This window comes from Cavia porcellus, unplaced genomic scaffold (genome assembly GCF_034190915.1).
Source record: "Cavia porcellus strain 051 isolate PalLab524CR breed Dunkin Hartley unplaced genomic scaffold, mCavPor4.1 scaffold_22, whole genome shotgun sequence".
Classification (NCBI taxonomy): domain Eukaryota; kingdom Metazoa; phylum Chordata; class Mammalia; order Rodentia; family Caviidae; genus Cavia; species Cavia porcellus.
In genome coordinates this window covers 55206364-55230313 of record NW_026947505.1, presented here as the reverse complement: position 1 = coordinate 55230313, position 23950 = coordinate 55206364, and the positions used below count along the sequence as shown (strand labels likewise).

General features: G+C 38.0%; 1 protein-coding gene across 6 annotated transcripts in view; it reads left to right on the top strand.

Moving 5' to 3' along the window:
• Positions 1-23950, top strand: part of Mdn1 (midasin AAA ATPase 1) — a 160380-nt gene that overhangs the window by 92564 nt on the left and 43866 nt on the right. For all 6 annotated transcript variants that reach the window (XM_063233223.1, XM_063233222.1, XM_063233220.1 and 3 more), the window contains 17 exons: positions 85-233; positions 585-796; positions 1271-1491; positions 2445-2558; positions 3743-3875; positions 5074-5186; positions 6172-6305; positions 9096-9253; positions 9442-9562; positions 9913-10123; positions 10432-10663; positions 11016-11142; positions 11942-12112; positions 14409-14623; positions 14980-15367; positions 16231-16340; positions 17198-17903. In XM_063233223.1, the coding sequence (XP_063089293.1) occupies positions 85-233; positions 585-796; positions 1271-1491; positions 2445-2558; positions 3743-3875; positions 5074-5186; positions 6172-6305; positions 9096-9253; positions 9442-9562; positions 9913-10123; positions 10432-10663; positions 11016-11142; positions 11942-12112; positions 14409-14623; positions 14980-15367; positions 16231-16340; positions 17198-17903 (3515 nt within the window). The remainder of the gene's footprint in view (positions 1-84; positions 234-584; positions 797-1270; positions 1492-2444; positions 2559-3742; positions 3876-5073; positions 5187-6171; positions 6306-9095; positions 9254-9441; positions 9563-9912; positions 10124-10431; positions 10664-11015; positions 11143-11941; positions 12113-14408; positions 14624-14979; positions 15368-16230; positions 16341-17197; positions 17904-23950) is intronic.

Below are 23950 nucleotides of genomic sequence, written 5' to 3'. Positions count from 1 at the left end.
TTTGAGATAAGGGTAGAATTTATAAACTTTCATTAGAGGTTTTGAAGTCTCTTGCTCACAGATGGCAATATTTTTTCTTTCTAGGCTCTCCAACATCTTCTGTGTCTGCTCTAATTCAGACAGCTGTACTCATTGTCCAGGATCTGCAACGAGGGCTGGGTTTAGATAAAGCCTTTTTCGAAGCATGCTGGAAAGTGTATGTCCGCTCTCAGCATTCAGCAGCAAACCAGAAGGTACTGCCAAGTATTTACAACAACTTTCTAAGTTGTAACGCTCTTCCCTATAGACTAGGGAGAAATTATTTTTGTGTAAGATAGCAACCTGAATGACGTGAGAGAGCTAACCTTTGCATTTTTGCTGCAATAAAGGTCTAGTGCCAGGTTTTTTTCTGGAAAATAGCTTTAGTGGTATTTGAATCTGATCTGTCATAAAGAAAGAGTTTAACTTATGTTGTACATGAAGAATGTTTAAGAATTGTTGGGAAATGCTCATGTGAACCATAGAAACTTAACTTTATCTGCCAGTATGTTTGTTAATAGCATTTATATTGATCCTTGTGACTCATGTGTTTTATGTCCTACCAGCTTGTGCAGGCTTTGCTGGAGAAACATGTTTCTTTTTTGCAAGCACGGGAAAACTGGGGCAATTCCATTCTTGCCGCAGGACTGTGGCCTGATTCTGTGCCTTCTGCTCTTTTTGCTACTGAAGATTCTCACCTCTCTGTTGTCCGAAGTGACGGACAGATTCTGGTATACTGCCTCAACAGGATAAGCATGAAAACCAGCAGCTGGACGAGGTCAGCAGATTCTTCAGCATATATATCTCTGGTTTTTTCTCAGGTTTTTGCTTTCACTTATAATAGTCAATACACACAATATTCAACCCAAAATTATGTGACCCTTTTATTGTCTGTTATATTTTTGTTATTATAATAATATTCCATATTATTTACTAAGCAGACAAACACAGGAAATTGAACACAGGGCTTCATGCATGTACTCTTCCACCAAGCTATTTTTCTAACCCTATGAGGTTGTTTTGTTTTGGTACTGAGAATTGAACTCACAGCCTCATGTTTGCCAGGAACTTGCACTCTGCTGCTGAGCTGTGTCCCCAGCCTCTAGATACATGTTTTGTTTTCCTTTGTAGGGAAATGAAACTTCTCTTTACCTCTTTGATAAAAGGTTTATAAAATAATTTTCTCAGTTCTTTGAAATGTAAAGTAAGAGGTTATACTAATATTAGCTTTGTCTGTTTCAATGAATTTCAGGAGTCAGCCTCTCACTTTGCAAGACTTAGAGAAAATTATGCAGTCTCCCAACCCAGAGAACCTAAAATTCAGTGCAGTACAAATGGATGCTTATTGGATTGATGAACCAGAAGTTTTGGCCATGGCTGTTAAATTGCTCATAGAAAGATCAACCAATCAGGATTGGATGCTTAGAGTTAAATGGCTTTATCATTTAGCCAGGAACATACCACAGGGGCTTGGTGAGTAGGAAAGCCTGATTTGTACAATGAGGGGATTTATATACCCTTATTCTGTTTAGGTGTCTAAGTAGCTGTATTATTTTGTGACTGTACTGTTGAAATTACAAGCGAGCAGTTTCTTAGCCAGAAATTTACAGGATAGTTTTAGTTGAAGACTTCTTAAATTAAGGAACAAATCTGTCCCTAGATGTATCACAGGAGAAACTTTTGTTTCAGTGTAATTTTTAGTATTTCAGGATTTATTGAATTCATAAGAAAACTATGTTATAGTACTTCTTAGTTTTAAATATCAGCTTTATTATTATTATTTTCTTTTCTGTACTATTGCTCTACAGCCATTCTCTTTGGGAAAGATGTGGCTTTTGATCAGTTCATTTCCCCTTAAAGTGTATTAACTTTTAATCTCACGCTATCGGTGTTCAAAGTTGTCACACTAACTTTTTTTTGTAGTTTATTCAAAGAAGAGGAAAACAATAATAACAATATTACCTGGGTTACAAAGGACAGGACATGATAAATGAGTTTACATGAACCTCTCTACCCTATGAGAACTTAAAGATAATTGAATAAATATATTTGGACATAGGATCTAAATATGTGTGAAGAGAACTTTTTAAAAGTGTTTTATAAATAGAAAACATTGTCTTGTGTGATAACCATGAGCCACAGAGAGCTACTGTTACATATAAACAAACATAGGGTCAGGGATTTAGCTCCACGGCATAAGCGCCTGTCTGGCAAGCACTAGGTTGTTAGTTTGACCCCCGGAACCAAAAAACAAACAAAAAAACCCCCCATAAACTTGTTAAAACTAAATTAAATCTAATATCCAGTCCCTTAGTAACATTTCAAGAACTCTAATAACTGGTGGCTACTCTTAACAGTATAGCAAGGACAGTTCAGCTGGACAGCATTGCTTTAGAGTGCTAACATTATTTCTTCTTTCTCTACAGAGTCAATACAGATTCATTTAGAAGCCAGTGCTGCATCTCTTAGGAACTTTTACTCAAATTCTCTCTCAGCTGGGGTTCCTAATATCTTCAAAATATTACAGGCAAATATCACAGGTATATATCCGCTTTTGATTTCTAGATCGTGACACCATTTTTCAATCTTGTCCTTTTAGTTTATGGGGAAAGGACTTGTCAGTTCCAACCATAACAGAAGATTTTAGAAGACTCAGAATATCCAGATGCAAATTCTTGTTTATTTGAAATTGTCTATTCATCTGTTAGCATCTAAAGGAAGCTGATGATATGTATTGTACCTGGGAGTTGTAAAAGTAGGTTTAACTCTGCCTCCAAGTAAATTAGCAATTTTTGGCTTGTCATTCACTATGTGGCTCTTGTTTGAAAACTAGAAGGACTAAGCTTTTATTTTTCTGGGGTCTCTTCCACTTGTTTTTTTTTAAAGTGATGGGGATAACATGTTCAGGATGGGGCCATAATTTGTTTATCTACCTGTCGAGTGGCTCTGATTGAAATTGTTAATGTTACCTCCACCTTGAACCACTGTTGGTGCAAAGCTGACCAATAGATAGTCATGTATGTACCACTTGGTGGTTCAAACCAGCAAGAACATCTTAAATCCAGGGCCTCGCATTGAGCATTGAGGTATACCCTCAGTCATTTGCTTGTTTTTTGGTTTTTCAAGATAGGATCTAGCTATGTAGTTCAGATCAGCCTTTACCTCACTGTGTAAGCTCAGGCTGGCCTTGAAATTGTGGTAATCCTGCCTTAGTCTTAAGTGCTGGGATTACAGTCATGCATCATCCTCTGGAGAGGGAAGTTTCTGCAACTATATACAGTTGAAGTTCCAAATGTGAGCCAAACAAAGTCATATGCAGGTGTTTCCCTTACTGAAAGCAGGTAGTAAGACATACTCAACCTTTCTATTTCATGTAAATTTTTAAAAAATGTTTTGATGGCAAATGGTGAAAGATGGGATAATTAAGTTCAAGATTCTTATCACATCAGTGGTGGATCTGTGGAAGTGAACTCATTGAATGAAATATTTATGTTCTTGTACAGATTATATTCTGTAGTGGAATGAATTTTCAGGACATCTAGTTATTTTGTATTTGGAAAGGAAATAGTGTAAAAGCTATATCATGGACTTAAGCCCATAGCATTTCTCTGTTCCTCTTCTTCCCTTCCAGGATTCAAGGTAATTAAACTAAAGCAGTGAAAATAGTTGAAACCATGCAAAGCTTTTTATCTAAGAAATTCAATTTTTTTTTTTTTTAAACTAGATGACTTTGTGATCCCTCTGGACCCGCGATGGAATATGCAGGCTCTGGATATCATTAGAAATTCAATGAACTTTGATCCACAAACAGACCAACCTGAGCAGCTCTTTCCCCTCTTAGAATCAATTGCAAACAAGTAGGTGAAGCCTGCTCCTCTGTCTACTATCTCACTGGTCTCACATAGTTTACTTTTCATATAGCTTATATGTATTTAATTTTGTGAACCTAACAAGTAGTAGGGTACTAGACGTTTTTGCTTTTAGTCTTAGTATAAATTGTGAGACTTAATTATGTAAAAGTTAATCTTTTCTGACGGCATAGTCATGTTTCTACTGTTGTTCCCAGCTGCTCCTCCCATTTCCATCTCTTTATTCTCTCTTTCATCCTTTCCTTAGTGACCTGTCCATGTCATTTCCCGCTCTTTCATGTTGGAGATATACACAGTGCCTGTTCCTTTATGTACACACTCACATGTAAATTTACATAGTTGTGATATAGACTGGACTTTCTAGGTTTACTGAAGTGGCCATGTAATTTTTTGCTTGCTTATTTATTTTTGAGGTAGGGTCTTGTGTGGTCATGGTAACCTCAAACTTGCCGTGTATTAGAGAATGGCCTCAATCTCATCATGTTTCTGCCTTAGCCTCCCAAGTGCTAATATTACAGGCTTATACCACCAGTGTGGCTCGTGTATAAATTTTAAGAATAATTTAATAATTAAAGTATAATGTAGTTTACAAAGCAGTATGCTAAAATTAATTTGTGCTTTTGATGACTGTTATAGTCTGTCTTAGGACCTCAAAGGCTATCTTGCTGTTCCCTCTCGCTTGGTAACTTCTAATAATTAGGAAGTTCTAGTAGGAGAGCACAGCTACTTCTAAACCCTTACTTGAGGAAATGGGCCTCCTCTATGGGGGGGGTGGCCTCTCCAGCTGGCCGTGCATCTTCAGGAGAGATGCACACGGAGTGGTGAGGAAGAGAGGGGGCACCTACCTAGCCAGGCGATCAGCTGAATCAGTCCTGCTGATCAGTGGGGTGTCAGATGTTGCAGCTGTCACATCTTGTAGTGGCTGCTTTGAAGAGTTCAGTTTGTTAGACAATAGCAAACAGTAGAGTGAGGTCTAGCAGTCTCTAGTCCCAGCTTTCTCTTTCCCTCCGTCGTCTTCTTCCCTCAACTTAGTCATCACTTGTGTTTCCTTTATCTAGTCCAGAGTTTGCAGAGGCAGGATACAAGAGACTGATGTTGCATGGGGTTGAAGTACAGAGAGGTAGTACATAGCACATAGAGGCTGTGAGTATTACTAACTCATTTTTATTTTTGACTCTCATTCCAGGGCAATTATATATCTTGACCGGGAAAAACGGATTTTTACTGAAGCACATTTAGTTTCCATTGGTGGAAAAACTTTAAATAGTGTTTTGAGAATGTCTTTTGAATTCCATAAAGGTAAGAACATTTAACCTTTTGTATTCTTTACTTAGAGGTGGGCATGGTGACACATAACCTATAATCCCAGCTACTTTAGATGGCTGAGTCAGGAGGTTTTATGTTTAAGGCCAGCCTTAATGAGACCTGCCTCAAAATAAAGTAAAAGGGGTTTAAGGATGTTTTATTTATTTAAGAATCTGGTTGTATTATGTGGCCATGGTCGTCAGCTGTTGTCCTTCGGGTTTCTTTTGACTATTCACTTCATTGGTCTCTTTACTCAATAGTAATGACTAGTATTTACTAAGCACTGGCTCTGCGATAGGCGCTTATCTAAATGCTTTTCACATGTCCTTGATTTTATTTACGTTTTGTAGCAACCCTGTGAAATAAGTGAGTCTTTAGGTTGTGAATAAGGGAAGGGAGACACAGAGATGCTCAGCATAACTAGGACTTGTAAAGTAGGTCTGTTCACTCAAAAAGTACATATATAGAAACATGTAATTGTGTAAGAGTGCATTTCTGTCTTTTAATTTTTATAAATTGAAAAGACAGTTGTGCTTTTTGGGAAGAAATTTATATAGAAGAATAAAAATGTTTATCCTTGCAGGCACTAATAGTAATTTGATTTCTACCTTCTGACTTTTGTTTGTTTAATTGTATTTAATGCTTTGACCTGCGTCATCTGCCAAACTTACTTGCTTGCAGCAGGCACAGAGTTGGCTTGTTCCTTCTCTTTCTGCTTTCTCTCCCAGGGATGCTCTATCACTAAATTGTATCTGCAGTCCTTTTTATTTTTTTATATTGCTAAGTTGCCAAGGCTGGCCTTAAACTTGTAATCCTCCTGGCTCAGCTTTCTGAATAGATGCTTTTATTTGAGTCACCTTTCAAAAGTGACATTTGTATTAAGGATACCAGTAAATTCTAGATTATAGCTTATTTTGAAAATTTCTAGAGATTAATTAGAGACTTACGGAATGTTCTTTTATTTATTTCCACTCTGAAGATCCGGAGAGCTACCACAGCCTGCCCCATGAAGTTGTGGTCAATCTTGCTGCTTTCTTTGAGCTCTGTGATGCACTGATCCTGCTTTGGGTCCAGTCTGCACAGGGGATGGTGTCTAACACTAATGTCCATGCGGTAAGGCAGTATACCTGTGTTTATTTTAAACATCAAGATTTGTCTTGGCCGAAAGTCTCCGACAAGACTAATCTCACTGTTACTGTGTATCCCATATTATTAGTTTAATGTATCACCACACATTTAAAGCTTTGTGGAAATATAATGGGCATTATAGATTACATATTTTCAGAGAGTTCAGTTTGATAAATTTTGATCTCTCTGTAAAGCCAACACCATCTCCACTACCCCTAAAACTTGTTATAACCTTTTTGTATTTCCTTCCTTTTTTTGTCCTAGTCCCAGCCATGTAGCCATTGGTCTGATTTCATTTACTGTAGATAATTTGTATATTCTCACATAGAATTATGCAATACATGTTCTTTCTTATTTGGGTAATTTTGAGATGCACCTATGTGGTTTTGTATATGTGGTTTTCTGTAAAAACAGTTAATTCTTTTGTATTGGTGAGTAATATTTTCTTGTGAATGAATGTACTATACTTTGTTTATTCACTTACCTATTTATGAGCATTTGGATTTTTCAGTAACCTTTTAATTTACTTGAGCTTTTTTTGATACCATTGTCATATATAAGTTAAACGTAGTTTTGAAAACAGATGATCATACTCAGCCTAGTAGAGGAGAAGGTCATAAACTTTTTGTTCTCAAGACCCCTTTGTAATCTTAAAGATTTAACAATTTCAGAGAGCATTTATTTATGTTGTTTTTGTCTATCAGTGTTTAGTATATTAGAAAATAAAACTGAGGAACCCAAAAAAATTTGTAAGTTTGTCTTAAAATGAAAGTCCATTTCAAGTTAATGTGAGTGATATAAGAAAAAGTTATTTTAAAGTAAAAATTGAGAAGACTGGGATGATTTTATATTTCTGCAAATCTCATTAATGTCTAGATTAAGAGAAAGCTCAATTTTCACATCTGCTTTGTCATTCAGCCTCTTGTGGTGTGTTGCTTGAGTTTAGGTTTGTAAAGAAAGGATGTCTTCCTGTAGTTTTGAGGTTGAGAATGGCAGGAATATTTAATAGTTACTTACTTGAATTATTATTGTGTGGAACTCCACAAATTTGACAAAAAATTTATAAAGATGTAGAATCTGAAAAATATATAACTGCATTAGAATCTAGCAAGTTAGGTCAAGTTGCATTTTGTGAATTTGTGGCTCATGCATTGGTAACACTCAGAAATACTGGTAACACTCAGAAATGCTGACACTCATTTTTACTCACACTCTTCAGTGTGAGTAAAAAGAAGAAAGTCATACTTGTCAAAAGTTATCACAAATCTCATCTGAAAAATGTGTAAGTACTGGAAAGTTGTTAAATGCAGCTTTCCCAAATTATAGGTTGTAGTCGAAAGTTAATATTTTATCACAGGCAACAAATACAGTTGGCTTTCTGTTTCTGCAAGTTCCATAGGCACAGATTCAACTACTTCAGGTGAAAATTTATTTTCTTTAAGTTGACACCTGTACTGAAAATACACAAACTGTTTTCCTTATCATTATTCTCCTTTGTGTTGTTATTATGTTTTATAGGTAATCTATAGATAATTTAAAATATACAAGAAGATACATGTAGATTAGAAGATACATGTAGAAAAAAAGTAAATATACCATTTTATATGTGTACCTGGTATAACTTAAAAGGCACACACAGGTACACATACCTTTTTATGTGGGACTCACCATCATATTTTGCTATGAATAGAGTTCTGAGAACCAATCCCCCATGTGTACGGAGGGACGTTTACTTGTAAATGATTTTTCATAAAATGATAACTAAAAAATATGCAAAAGATAGGCCAGAAAACAAATGAAACAAAAGAGAATTTACAAATAAATTCCCCTCGTATATATATTCTACTTTTTTTTTGCCAAAAATCCAGTAATTAAGTGCAGAAGGACATTCTGTATGAGAAATAGTGATATGTATCCACATAAAGTAAAATTAGGTTTCCCGTCATCTCACATTATATACAGGTTACCTTAAAATGATTGAAACCTGGGCTGGGCATATAGCTCAGTGGTTCAGCACCTGCCTGGGCAGTGTGAGGTCCTGAATTCAATTCTCAGCTCCCCTCACCCTCCAAAAAGATGGAACTCTGAATAGAAGAACTGAAACTAGGTACTGCCTAAAGGAAAATGAAAGGGATAATCTTTCCAGCGTAAAGATATGCAAAGATTTCTTAGACTGTCAATAAAAGAAAACACTAGGTAGAGGTCAACAGAATTAAAAACACGTTCTCCTTCATAGTCACTTCTAAGAAAAAATATTGCAAGGAGCTGTTTACAAAACACATACAAATTAAATAAGCTGATTATAATAAACCCAGATTTTAAGATGAGTAAGAAATCTGAGTAGATGGTTCTCCAAAGATGTATAAATGCCAGGTCAGAACTTGAAAAATTACAGCCCCATCAGTTATCAAGGTAATATCAGTTGAAACTGCAGTGATGCACCATGCATCAAAAAACTGAAATTGAAACCCCTCCTGACTGGGAAGGAAATGGAATGACCAGAGCTCCCCTTTGCTGCTGGTTATAATGCAAAATAGTACAGCTGCTTTGGAAGACATTTGGCAGTTTAATGTGGGACATAATAACTTCATTTTATTCTAAAGTAATAGGTTTGTACTTTGAGTATTAGGAGAAAAGATCTTTGCTTTGTCTTCATATTCCTATTAATATTTTGGTCTCGCCTTAGACTTCCCTGTGTATGTTGAGTACCTAGGCTGTGTCAGTTGTCTTCTCCTGAGGCATGTTTGTGAACAGTCTTGCTTTCTTTTGTTTTAGATCTTGGGTTCTGTGCGGTGGCGGGACCGGTTTTGGACTGTGGCTGATGCAGTAAAAGTGGATGCTCCTGGTCTGTCTTTGCTTGCTCTCCATTGGCACTGGGTTTTAAAACATTTGGTCCTCCAGATCCCCCAACATCTGATGAATTATGAAGACAAGTAAGAGTCCCATTAGCATAATAATGTTAATATCTGCAATATTTAGAGGTTTTGAAATTTAAACTGTTTTTTGCTTTTCTTTGGTTTATTCTCAGCATATTGTGAATTTAAGACTATAAAATGTAAATGATTTCACTTCCTAACATTTTGCCTTACTTTTCTTCCCTCCCATTCTTTCTCCATTAAAGATATTATAAAGAAGTTCAGACGGTCTCAGAACATATTCAGAATTGTCTGGGTAGCCCAACTGGTGGCTTCAGTGGTATAAAGAAGTTGCAGAAATTCCTGGGACGACCATTTCCTTTTAAGGTACACTAGGAAGCATGTAGTAAATAAAAAGGTTTAAGCTCTTCTGAGATTTTTACTTGGGAACTGGCATTCACTTAGACTCATCCTTCCCTGCAAAAGCTTAACTCTTTTAAATGTTCAATGAATACTACTAATTTCTTAAGTATTACAGTTTTACTTATATCCATGACAGTTAAGCCTTGGTCTAGGTTTATTTTTGTAAAATCTCCCAAGAGCTACAGGAATAAATAAGCCTTATTTTCTAGAACTGTGAAGAAAATGTCTTGAATTTTTTCTTAGACATATCTATTGTGCTAAGATGAGCCACATTTTAGCTCTTTAATAGGCTCTCCTGTGTTTTACTGTTTCAGGACAAGCGTGTGGTGGAGTGTTTTTCACAATTGAAAGTCCTTAACAAAGCCCTTGCCATCAGGGAACGGATGCTCGTCCTTGGTGAGGGTGAATGCCAGGAAGACATTCATCGTCTGCAAGTGATTGCTTCTGAATGGACATTTAAAAAAAGTCTCCTACAGGCCTGGGGCTTGATCCTAAGGGCTAATATTCTGGAAGATGTCAACTTGGGTAATATATTATCTGGTGTTTGGCTGATTGACTATAGAGTTTTCCCTTAGATTTTTGTTTTTGTTAGTGTAGCATAAATACTACTGAATAAGTGACAGTAGTTGGGCTAAGTGTTGCGCGTATTATTTCCATCACTGGATGTGTGCAGGAATTACTATTGCTTAAGATACGAGCTCAGAGCTCAACTTAAATAACCTAACTCTGATTAATTCGGTTAAGCTCATAGTCACTTTGCTAGGTATTGAGCATTTGACCCAGGCCTTCTGACCAATGTGTGCTAATACATTTTATTTTGGTTTAAATTAAAGATGAACTGAAGAATCTTGTGAGTATTCAGTGTTCAGAACTGAAAGCTAAAGGACTTCTACTTGGTTTTCTGGAAAGAACACTTGGAGAAACTTCCTCCCTGCCCCAACCAGGCTTTACCTCCTTAATCCAACTTGCTAGGCATGTTCAGCTGTGGCCTGCAATGGAGTACTTGGCTATTCTTTGGCGATACAAAGTAATGGCTGATTTTATGACACAGATCTGTCTGAGAAGGTAAGCTGTTGTTTTGTTTTGTTTTTTTTAAGTGAAGGTTCCTTCCTTTGAAGTGTTGTATTTTCTTATTATATTGTTCTTTGTATCCTGTGTATAAACAAAACAGGGACTTGTGGAGAAATGATTTCTGAGGCACAGGGAGGTCATTTGCCACTTTGGAAAGATTGTCTCGGGGATTCTTCGCTTATCCTTGCTGCACCTTTTAAAAGTCACTAGGTATTTTACCAGTAGAGTTGCTAAGTTTTAACTAAGTACACCAGATATTTTGTGCTTCTGTCTTCCTTTATATAGCAGTTTTCTACTAAATTATTGGTAGTCCTTATTTTAACATATCTGTTTATTTTTGTAACAGGTCTAATAAAAATCAACAACCCCAGATAGATGAGGCGATAAGTCATCATGTCACATTTTGTCTTAAACACACACCAGTAACTCCTCAAGAACTTCGAGATCTTTGGTCTTTGCTGCATTACAAGAAGGTAAAAGCCAAAATAAGAAGAAATAAGCCTCATGTATACTGAATTGAGTAGATTTCACTGTGGCAGACTTGTAGAACATTTGTTTTATTTCATCTCAAAATTCCATGTAGTGGTTGGGCATGGTGGCACACCTTGCAATTTATTGGTACCGGGAATCGAACTCACGACTGCCTGCTTGCAAGGCAGGTGCTTATGCCTCTGAGCTAAATCCCCAGCCCCAACAACCTGGACATCTTCATGAGACCCTGTCTCAAAGTAAAAGAGCTAGAAATGTAACTTAGTGTAAAGTACTCCTGGGTTTAATCTTTAGTACTGCCAAAAAAGAAAAAACAAAAAATATTTTGGCTAACTCCAGGCTATCTGAATTACCCCTTAAAGTGAGAGAACTGTGAATATCCATTTGCAGTAATTACAAAAATATTTCTTCTTTTGGTACCGGGAATCAAACTCATGACTGTGTGCTTGCAATGCAGGAGCTTATGCCGCTGAGCTAAATCCCCATCCCACAAACAAAAGTATTTCTTATCATGGAAATACTCATTTGATTTCCAGTTAAGTGAGGTGAAAATGCTTGAGTTTTAAAAATTTTCCATTTGTTCAGAAATGCAATGGTACCTTGTTTGGTGAACTTAATTCTTTCCATGATTCTGGTCACATACCAAATTGAATTAGAACCAAATCAAATTTCCCCAGTAGGTCAACATTTAACCCTAATCTGTGAGTTAGATTTGGTTCTCATCTAAGGTTGATTTATAGAATCTTCAAATAATATTTTATTGAATTGTTCCTTAATCTCTAGGTGTCTACTGAAGAGATTATTTGTCTGTGGTCGGAGTTATTTAATTCCACATTTGCATCTTTCTGGAGCAGTACTGTCACCACAAACACAGAATACTGGCTAACATGGAACCCTCTGCTCCATATGCCACAGAAGGGGAATCCCAAGTCCCTTTTGGACTCTACCTTGAAGGTTTGTTGGCTTACTACAATCATAAAAATGTTTGATGGTAGTGGAAAAAAATTGTTTTTCTCCAGACAAATCTAGCAGGAAACATTTATCCCTATGAGAAAACAGTTGAGTAGGTGAAATGTTAGGAGTCATACTGTTATAACATGTGTTTCATCTTAAGAGTTGTGCAATTCTAAGTTACAATCATACAAATTTCTTCTAGGAAGTCTTTCTAATTATGAAGTATTTAAACTATAGAAATATGTGCATGTATAACTTGTTAGAAATAAGCAGTCTTCTCTGGTTTTGGAGTTTATACTATCATATATACATATAAACAAATAAAATTCATTGTTCACAAATGTGTTGTGGAAATGTATATATTTCATTCCATATTCTTTTTTTTTTTTCTTTGTCTTTTTTTTTTTTTTTTTTTTTTGAGGCAGGGTGTCTCTATGCTATTCAGGCTAGCTTTGAGCTCACTTTGTAGTGTAGGCTGGTCTTAAACTCGAGACGATCCTCCTGCCACAGCCTCCCAAGTGCTAGGATTACAGGCATGAACCACCATGCCTGGCTTGCTCCTTCTTTTAACAAGCATAGCTACATTAACTATTCTTACACAAATGTGTACTTGTCTTGAGTATTTTTGTAAGCAACTTATTAGAATTTAACCTTGGTCAGAAGGACTACATGTTAAGTTTATATGCATGTGGTAAACTATGTAATATATATGTAGGTCATACACACACACACATATATATATGTATATATATATATATATATATGTACACATATGCACTCATACACATACCTGCATGCATAGACATATGGGAGCCTATTAATAGCCTATCTGGTGAGTTGACTTTTTTTCTGGAGGTACATCTTAAAAAGGTAAGGAACTGATAAAGACATGAGGCACCGAATCTCTGGGCTAGGTTCAGAACCAGAGCAGTTTCATTCTTGATGTTTGAGGCCTTGTTTCCCATTTGCTTACAACACTAGGTATTATTAATGTGTCTATTACAACTTAAAGCATTTCTTCCTTCTTTGAGTATTAGTAAGACTGACCATCTTTTCACATTTGTCGATCATTGTCTCTGAACTTTACAGTCATATGTATTGTTAAGTTTTTATTTTGTTTCTTTTTTCTTCTTAGTCATTGTCTTCTAGTAGATTGAACTCATGATCTGTGCTTCTCAGGCAGGTGCTTTGCTGCTGAGCTATATTCCTGCCCCTGTTCAGTTTTTAAAAAATGATTTGTTCAACATCTTTATTAATGGAAGATCTCTTTTTATATTATGGACGTTAATCCTTTAACCCGTTGGAAGTATGTTTCGAGTTTTCCTTTGTGTCAGGTTTGATCAATTTTGTGATAATTTCTCTTCAAATATGCCAATCTCTTCTACAATCTGATTTTGGTGTCTTGCTTTTAAAAAATGTCTTCCTCTACCTTTTAGAGTAAAGATCATTTCCTCATATTTTTTCCTGTTTTTTGTTTTTCATTTAAATTTTATCTGTATATCTTTGGTGAGGTAGGGATGTTTTTTTTTTTCTTCAATATAAGGAATAGAGCTAAAAGTACATTAACAATTTTTTTGATGATGCTAGGATTCAGGATCAAACCCAGGGCCTTGTATATGCTAGGCCAGCACTGTATCATAAGCCCATCACCAGCACTAATCCTTTCCATTCTCGCCTGTAATGCTACCCTTATCCTCTACCTTATTCTCACAGGTTTCTGTTAAATATTTTAGACTGTATCCTTTGACTTATCTGAATTGGTTTCCTTTCTCTAAAACACTTTTTGGAGCCTATCGTGGTAATAATACTTGTGGATTCTCAAGAGTTCCATGATATATATAGTGTTTCCTATCACATATATTGGCCTACTGAGCCCTTTTCTGTGGGTACCTATTATACTGTATCTGAGATTAACAGTCCCAAAAGCACAAGCTGGGAACGTTTTTCTGCCTGGCTCTTATGTTCATCTTTTAATTTCTTTCCTGGTCTCCAACTTGTGTCCCTCTACTATGAAAATGGTCTCCCTACCTCTAAAGTTTGTGGGGCTTCTTATGCATCACTAACGAACTCATGGCTTCTCAGTTCTTGGAGAATGGAATTCATATTTCTTTAAGGACTGTTAACAACTGATTCCTTTCTATTATTCTGGTCTCATGTCTGACTGATGTTTCCTAAAAGTTCCAAGCTACTTGAACTTCTTTATTATCCTTTTTCCTTCTGAAGTACCCCAAATCTGCTTGGTGAAGCTATTTTAATAAATTTCTAAAGATTACTTGGTTTTTTGGTTGTTTCTCAGGGCCCTGGCAGTTTCTGTAAAGCTATATTCTCAAAGTGCTGCTTTGAAGTCTTGACCAGCAGCTGCAGAGCAGGTCCCTGGGATGTGAGCGGCCTTCCTGTTCTGTCCTCCTCGCATGTCACCTTGGGAGAGTGGGTTGAAAGAGTCCAGCAGCTCCGGGACATTAATTCATTGCTTTGGACCAACATGGCTGTCTCTTCAGTAGCAGCATTCAGGTATTATTGCTGGAAGCAGTCTGTAAAGCTCTTGTGTTCTTTAGAGCACGGAGCAAAGGCTCGGTCAGTACTAGCTTCTGAAGTGAGTGGTTGTGGTGGGTTATAGTAAGGGTGTTTTCCATGTGATTCTGCATGTGTGCACTTCAGGAGGATAGCCATTATGAGTTGGCTGGCTCCTCTGTTTTAAGCATATTGTGAACAGTAAGATAATGCTTGGGAAATCACATAAAAGGATTTATAAGAACAGAAATTCATTTCCAGGTCTGTAATTGTCATTTCTTGAAAACAAGATAGTATATAAAAGGGGCAGTGTTTGCTACAGTGTATCCTTAAGTCCTTCTTTGTTGTCCCCACAGACGCACAGATTCCCGGCTTCAGGGCTTAGTACTGTGCCGGCACCTGATGGGTCTAGCAGAGCTGTTCCCAGAGTCTCGGCGGCACGAGTACATGCAGAACTGTGAGCAGCTACTGCTTGGGGACAGACAGTCTTTCCAGCACATTTGCCAGGTTCTTGGGGACTTGGCTGGCCAACAAGCACTGTCCAAGGAATTGCTCTGTCTTTTGCTTACTTCCCTGCGCTACTTTTTTGGTGAAGGGGAGACTAAGAGGAACTTGCCCGAGTCAGCCCGGCGTGGGAGCCTCTGGGTGAGCCTTGGCTTGCTCCAGATTCAGACTTGGCTTCCCCAGGCATGCTTCGACCCTGCAGTGAAGAGAGAATACAAGCTCAAGTACGCCAAGGAGGAGGTAGGAAAGCAGTGTGAAGCGTGTGCTCTCCTCTGTCATGATGGATTTGTGTAGGGTATTGCTCCTTTTACTCCCTTTTGGCTCCTCAGATCATCAAAGAGTTATTTTGTATAAGCTGCCTCATGTGCATGTATTTTAAATGTTGTTTCCATCTGAGAGTTCTTTAGACTAGGTTCAGACTAGAGAGGGGCCCTTCCTAAGGTTTGATGTATTTGCCAATAGGTGTGATGAGCAGAGGGCAGGAAGGTAGAATTCCAGAGGCGCTGTCAAATGCTGGTACCGCTACTGTCCAGACTCTTCCTACCGGAATAGGTTTTTGATATTGGATTAGTGTTTTAGAGAATAATCTTTACATCCCGGAATTCTGAAATTTTGGTGTGTATTGTCTAAAACTGAGGAATAAAGTAGATGTGGTATGCTGCTAGGCATGCTGGCACATGCCTGTAATCCCAGCACTTGGGAATCCCAGCCAAGGGTTTGAGACCAGCCTGGGGTGTAGAATGAGTTAAAGGCCAGCCTGAACTTCAGCAAGTCTCAAAAAAAGTGGTATCTGATGGTATTTGAACTTCTAACCAAGTTCAAACATTAACCGCATTAAGATAGTTATATGCTACTACTATGTGTTGAGTAAGGACGATTACGTTAGGGTGCAGGCTAAGTTGCTATACAGAGACTCAGAAATTTGCTGCTACAACAGTTTTGTGATGAATGGTCCACATCAGTAGAAAGAACCACCTGTCTTTGAGTCAGTCAGGAACCCTGATTACTTCCATCATGTTCCAGTACCCATCGTGGGGTATCAGGGCATTGTACTCATGGCTGTGCATGGAACACAGCAGGCCATTTTCTCACTTGTCTATTAGCTACACCAGCTGCAGTGTGAGCAAAAGACCCGGAACCTGTCATGCCAGCTACAGACTGGAAGAGATCTGGACGATGAAGTAATTGTCAGTTCCTCCCATCCTCATGTCCGGTAAGGCAGCAAAGTAATTAGTATTCGAGATTAATTGTACTTTTAAAAAAAGACATTGTAGACTTGACCTTTCTAATGTAATTATAGTGTTAGGCGATGGTGTACATACTACCTACATAAGCAATTATATCCAAAAGCCTTTGGTATAATCAGGAAAATGATTTTATATATATATGTTTGTTTTTGTTTTTGGTCTTTTTGAGACAGTATCTCACTATGCAGTTCAGGCTGGCCTCGAGCTCACTTTTGTAGCCCAGGCTGGTCTCGAACTCGCAATGATCCTCCTGCCTCAGCCTCCCGAGTGCTGGGATTATAAGCATGAGCCACCACGCCCAGCTAAATGATATATTTTAAAAGAAAGGAAAAGATACTCAGTGTGTGAATTCACATGGGGTCAATGTGGAAGAAGCAGCTGGGTGTGATGGTGTACATTTTATTTTATGTTACTCTTGGCTGTGGGTCCATTGCCTTAGGAAACATGGTATAGTGTAATAGGTTCTAAATTCCAGTCCTTTTCTGATTTTGTTAGGTGATTTTGTTATCATACTATAGATGTAGGACAGATCACTTAGTAACATTAAACCTCAGTGTCCATATCAGCAAAAAGAGAACAATTGTGGTACCTTCTTTAGTGAATTATGGTGACGCTTAGTGAGATAAAAATTTAAAATGCTAACAAAGTGTGGCATGAGATATATGTTTTACAGTTATTACCTCTATATTCTTTATAATTGTCAATATTATCCTTAATGTTACTCCTCCACAGGTGATATGTTTATTCTTTTCTCAGCTGAGGGAGCAATCCAAACCTTTTGCTCTTTTGACAAAATTTGCCTGTTGTGTTAATTTGCCTTTAGGTTTCTTCAGCAAAGGATTGACCAGCTAGAAAATTCAGTCCATAGGCTATTGAAGAAGCAGGCTTTCAGACCCCAGCTGCCAGCCTATGAATCTTTGGTACAGGAAATCCACCACTATGTTAGCAGCATTGCCAAGGTTGACAGTATTCAGGATTTGCTCACAAGGCTGCTGCAGGCCCTCCTTACAGATGGGATGCGATCTGCCCAAGTGGCCCAGAGTCTTCTCAAAGAAGAGGCGTCATGGCAGCAGTCTCAGCACCAGTTCCGAAAGCGGTTGGGGGAAGAGTATGCCCTGTATCCAGACATTGTGACTCCACTGCAGGCATCCATCTTGCAGTTACAACATGGTATGAGACTTGTGGCATCCGAAGTCCAGACATCACTTTATGGCAGTGTGATTTGTACAGATAGGCTGGAGTCCCTGGCCACAGCTTTGTTGGCTTTTCCATCAGTGGGTCCCATCTTCCCCACCTACTATGCACATGCGGATGCTTTGTGTTCAGTGAAGTCAGAGGAGGTTCTTCGAGGCCTTGGGAAGCTGGTCATCAAACGTTTGGGGGGAAAGGAGCCAGAAGGCAAGGGCCAGCAACCCTGCCCCACTAGAGAACAGTTGCTCATGAATGCGCTCCTCTACCTGCACTCCCACGTGCTGTGCAAAGGTGAGATGGACCAGAGGGCCCTGCTGCTCTTCAGACACGTGTGCCAGGTAAGCACGCCTCTGGGTGCACAGCAGGGTGGCCTGCAGAACAATACATGTGGAAGCAGTGTTTAGGAAATAAAGATTGTTGTGGTTTTTTTTTGGGGGGGGGGGTCTTTTTCGGTACCAGGGATCGAACCCACGACCACACGCTTGCAAGGCAGGCACTTATGCCCCTGAGCTAAATCCCTAGCCCTAAATGAAGGTTCTTGTCTGTGTCTTTCTTTTTTTCACGTAATTAACCAAGATTGAGGGACTTTGCTTTTCAGTTTTTAAGAGATTAAAAAAAAAAAAAAAAAAAGTGATGCTACCCTTTGACTTGTATCAGGTTTTCTGTTGCAGGGACTCAGTACCCATCATCTACAACTTAAAGGAGGAGAAACTTGTTTTGGCTCAGGGGAGTTAGCCTGTGGTCAGGAGTTAGAAGGGCTTAGTGGAGCAAAACTGCACAGTTCATGGCCGCCAGGTATCAGAACAGGGCGGTTGTGCCAGAGAGAAAGGGATGAAGGACCAGGTTCATGCTTGAAGGCCACTCCTTTGTGGCCCACCTAGACACATCCATAAATGTGCCCTGCCAGTCCCCCAGGCAGATCCCAAAACCAGTGAGATTGACATTCAGTCCGAGCTGCCACATCCCTTTCCTTGTTAATTTCACACCCAGTGCAGCATCTTAAATTATACTTAGTCTCTGAGTAAAGATATAGCAAGTTCATAATTCATCTATTCTGCATACAACTGGGAAGGTTACAGGCCCTTACCCAAAGTGTCAACTGTTCCATCATTTTGTAAAAGTCAAGCTAAGTTTAAGGCAATCTCTTAGCTATGAAGGTCTGTGAAAAAAAGTCTACAGCAAGTTACGTAATCCCAAAGTACAGTGGCGCAGAGTGAACATTCCCATTCCAAAGGGAGGTATAGGGGAACAGAAAAGAATAGTAAGACCAAAGCAAGACTGAAATCGAATGGGGTAAACATTAAGTCATGCAGTTCCATGTCACACATCCAGGACACACAGTGAGGTATGGCTTCAAGAGGGCTTGGGCAACCCCAACTTGATGGCCTTGCTCGTTGCTGCTGATATGACCTGTCTCTTAGGCTGGCTCCACTGCAGGCTGCAGCTCTCCTTGACAGATCTTGCATCTTCCTGGCATCTCTGACTTTGGGTCACAGTTGCACCTTTGGCTTCCTTCCCACAACATCACCCATTATCCCCTTAGGGGCTTCTTGCCCGGCCTCCCTTGAACCGTGGTTCCAGGAGCTTCTGAGTGCCTGGATAGCTGACCTCAGTGAAATGAGTCCTAGGGAGCCAATTCCTCAGATGGCTCTTCTCAAGCAGGGGGCCCAGGGCTTGCTTTCAAATCAAAAGTTTTATAGTTTAACATCACAAGCTTGCTATGGAGCAGAGGATTTTTCTGGGTCTTGAGATGCCTTCCAGTTGTCTTGTCCATGTACATAGAACATTTTTTAAAAGAGAAAAATAAAACAAAATTTCAAAACAAGATAAAGGGATAACAGTGGTTAATTTGTTGTGTATTGTTATTTTTAAATTATTTACTCAGTACAAGATACTGGTATTTAATTGTTCAAACAGTATTAGTGTGGACCTTTCTTTTCAATAAACTTAAGACAAGTATGGTACATTTTGATATTACTCTTTCAGATTCTCACACTAGGATGACAGTATGATGTTTACATTTCTGTATCTGATTGATTTCACTTATGAGTGTGGTCTCCAGTTCCATCTATTTCTATAAAAGTCTTAAGACCATTATCCTTCCTTATGGCTGAATAATACTCCTATAAAAGAACACCACATCTTTTTTATCCATTCCTCAGTTGATGGGCATTTGGTTTGTTTCCAAGATTTAGCTATTACAAAGTGTGCAGCTTTAAACATGGGTGCACACATATCACTGTGGTGTGATGTTTTTCATTTTTGTGGGAAAATAACCCAAAATGATCGTACCAGTCTATACTACCACAAACAGTGGAGGAGGCTTTCCTTTCCCCCACAGCCCTAGGAGCATTTGTTCAGTCTCAGTGTTGTTTTAAGTTGCATCTCTAGAATGCAACTCATATATTTATTTGCTGTTTGTATTTCTTTCTTTATCTAGAAGAGTGTATTCATTCAGATGCTCATTTTTTGGATTGGGTTTTTAAATGTGGGTCTTTAAATTGGGTCTGAGTTTTTTGTGTTCTTTGTATGCTCTCAGTAGTAATCCTTTGTCTGAAAAACAGCTGGCAAATATTTCCCCCACCTTATAGATTGTCTCTTCACTCTGTTGGTGGTTTCTTTTGCTGTGCAAAAGCTTTTCAGTAGTATGAGATCCCAGGTGTTGGTTCTTTTCTAGTAGTTCGTATGTGATAGGATTTTATTCCTAAAGTCTTTGACTACACCAATGTTTTTTAGAGTTTTATCTATTGTATCTTCCCAGCACCTCTAATGTTTCTGTTTTAATATTTAGATCTCTGAGTCACTTTGAATTTAGTGTAGTGCATGATGAAAGATAGGGGTCCATTTTTAATCATCATCATGTGCAGAGCCAGTTTTTCCAGTAGCATTTATTAACGAGGCTGTCTTCTAGTGAGTAAGTTTGATCCCTTTGTCAAAGAGAAGGTGACTTAGTATGTCTGGAGTTGTTTCTGCTTCCTCAAATCTGTTCATTGATCTTTGGGTCTGGTTTTTTTGCCGATATGTTTTGTGGGTTTTTTTTGTTTGTTTGTTTTTCTCTTTTTGAGACAGGATCCTGCTATGTAGATGAGGCTGGCCTTGGGCTCACTTTGTAGGCCAGGGTGGTCTCAAACCTGCAATGATCCACCTGCTTCAGCCTCCCAAGTGCTGGGATTACAGGATTGTGCTACCATGCTCAACTACCAAGCTGTTTTTATCCCAGAAGCTTTATAGAATAATTTCAAGTCAGGGATTGTGATGCTCTGTCTTGCCTTTTTTGTCCAGGATTGTCTTTGCTATTCTAGGTCTCTTCTGGTTCCAGAGGAATTTTAGGATTATTTTCTCTAATTCTGTGAGATTCGAATTTTTATTACAGTTGTGTTATATCTATATTTTTAGATGTATGTCCATGTTCACTACATTGGTTCTTCCTACCCAAGAGCAAGGGATGTCTTTCCATTTTCTATTATCCTCTTCAATCTCCTTTTTTCAAGGTACTGTAGTTTTCAGGGTAGAGGTCTTTTGCATCCTGTATTAGATTGATTCCTATGTATTTCTTTTTTGGGGGGATGCTCTTATGAAAGTTATTATTTCCCTAATTTCTCTCTCAGAGAGTTTATTATTTGTGTAGAGGAATGCTATATATTTTTGAGTGTTGACTTCGTATCTAACTGATTTTGCTTATTAAATCTTGGAGTTTTGGGAATCTTCTATGTGGAGTATCTTGTCATCTGCAAATAGCAGTATTTTAATTTCTCCCTTTCCTGTCATTATTGCTTTTATTTCTTTCTCTTGTCTAGTAGCTGAAGAGAGTTTTCAGGACTGTGTTGAGTAGGAGTAGACACAGTGGACATTCTTACCTTGTTTCTAATTTTAGAGAGAATGCTTTCAGGTTTTTGTCCATTTAGAATGATGTTGGCTGTTGGTTTGTGATGCATAGCTTTTATCAGATTGAGATAAAGACCATCTATTCCAATTTTCTGCAGGGTTTTTTTTTTTTTTATTACCATTGGGTTCTGGACTTTGTCTGAAACTTTTTCTGCATCTGTTGAGATGATCATATAATTTTTGTCCTTGGTTCTGTTAGTATGGTGTATTACAATTATTGACTTATATACATTGAACCATCCCTGCATCCCTGCAATGAGTCTTACTTGGTCATCGTGTATAATGTTCCTGATGATTTGCTGCATTCTGTATGCCAGTATCTTATTGAGGATTTTTACATCTGTGTTCTTTAGAGAGACTGGTCTGTAGTTCTCTTTCTTAGTTGGATTTTTCTCTAGTTTTGGTATCAGGGTAATGCTTGCTTCCAGGAATGAATTTGGAAGTATTGCTTCCCATTGAATTTCATTAAAGAGTTTGAGGAGTAGTGGTGTAAGGTCTTCTCTAGATTTCTTGCACAATTTGGCAGTGAATCTGTTGAGGCCTGGCTTTTCTTTGTTGAAAGGTTTTAATTACATCTTTGATTCCATTGATTGATATTGGTTTATTTAGGGTTTTTATATCTGCATTCAACATTGATAGTTTATATGTATTTAGGAATCTGTCCCTTTCTTCTGTATTTTCCATTTTATTAGAACATAAGTTTTCAAAGTAGGTATAGATGATCTGGATTTGTGCAGAGTATATTGTGATTTTACCCTTTTCATTACCAACTGTGGATTTGAGTGTGTCTTTTTTTTTTTTTTTGGTACTGGGAATCAAACTCACAACCTCAAGGTTGCCAGGCAAGTAGGTGCTTTGCCACTGAGCTATATCCCCGGCCCAGAGTCTTTCCTTTTCTTGATAGGGTTGCTAAGTACTTTTGATTTTATTCAGTCTTTCAAAGAATCAAGTTTTTAATTTTTTTATTCTTTGTTTTCTAAGTATCCAATGTGTTAATTTCTGCTCTGATGTTTATAATTTCCTCAAATGAGCTGGCTCAGCCTACTCTTCTTTTTCCATACAAGTTTGAGGTTCTCCACTGAGAAGTTTATTTGTACTTCCTCTGTTTCATTCATATGGATATTTAGCTATAAATGTACCTTTTAGGACTGCTTTTGCTGTGTTCCATAAGTTTTGCTATGTTGAATTGTCATTATCATTCAATTTTTAAAACTGTCTAATTTCTTTTTTACTTTCCTTTGTGACCCACTGATTTTTCAGTAGAGCACAATTCTGTGTGTTTATGAAGTTCTTGTGGTTTCTTTTGCTGTTGCTTTCCAGTTTCATTGCACTGTGGTCTGATTGTATGCATGGGATAATTTCAGTTCCTTGCATTACTTAAGCACATACTATGAGCTAGTATGTGGTCTGTTTTGGAGAGCATCCTGCATGCAGTTGAGAAGAATGTGTATTCTAATGTTGTGGGGTGGAATACTATGTAGATACCTAAGTCCATTTGTCCAAAACTTTAATTCAGTTCTAATAATTCATTGTTGATTTATTTTGTCTAGATGATGTTTTGTGACAGTGGGATATTGAGATCCCCCAATACAATTGCACTAGTACTAACTTGATTTTTCATTTCTTGCCTGGTCGATTCCTTCTGTTGGAGTTCGTGGAGTTGTAGTCCTTGCTATCTCTTTCTAGAATGTCCATCAAAATATTTTGGATGGGCCAGGGTTACAGCTCAGCAATACAGGCACCTGGCTGGCAAGTGCATGGTCCTGAGTTCAATTTTCGGTACTAAAAAAAAAAAAATTAAAGGGTTTTTTTGGGCTGGGGGTATAGCCCAGTGGCGCAGTCTGGCAAGCTTGAGGCCATGAGTTTGATTCCCAGTACCAAAAGAAAAAAAATTTTTTATAGTGCTGATTTGATGTTCATAGATTTCCTCAGATGTTCTTTGTAATGGAAGTATCTTGCTTCTCCATCAGTTTTGATAGTTTTGTGGGGGTAAATCTAAGTTTAAGGTTGTTTTCCTTTAGAACTTGAATTACTTCAAGCTCTCTTTGACTTGAGAATTTGTGCTGAGAAGTCATCTGTGATTCTAATGGGCTTTCTTTTATAAGTGATTTGTTTCTTTTCCCCAACAACTTTTAAGAGTCTACTCTTGTGTTGAATTTCTGGAATCTTGACTATAATATATATGCCTGGCTGTAGCTTGTCTTTGATTGTGGATACCTGGCGTTTTGTATGTCTCACTTACCTGCATGTCAAATTCTTTTTCTCTACTAGGAAAATCTTTGCCATGTCATCTGTAAACATTTTTTAAAATATCATTTGTGCAATTTCCTGCTTTTTCATTGACTCCAATTAATGTTGTTATTCTTCTTTGTCTCATTTAGCAGCTCCTGGATTGATTTCTCGTAGTCACTTCGTATTTTTAACAACTGTTTTCATGATTGCTAACCATAAGCCTGTCTTTTATATCTGAGATCTTGTCCTCACGTTGGTTTAATCTGCT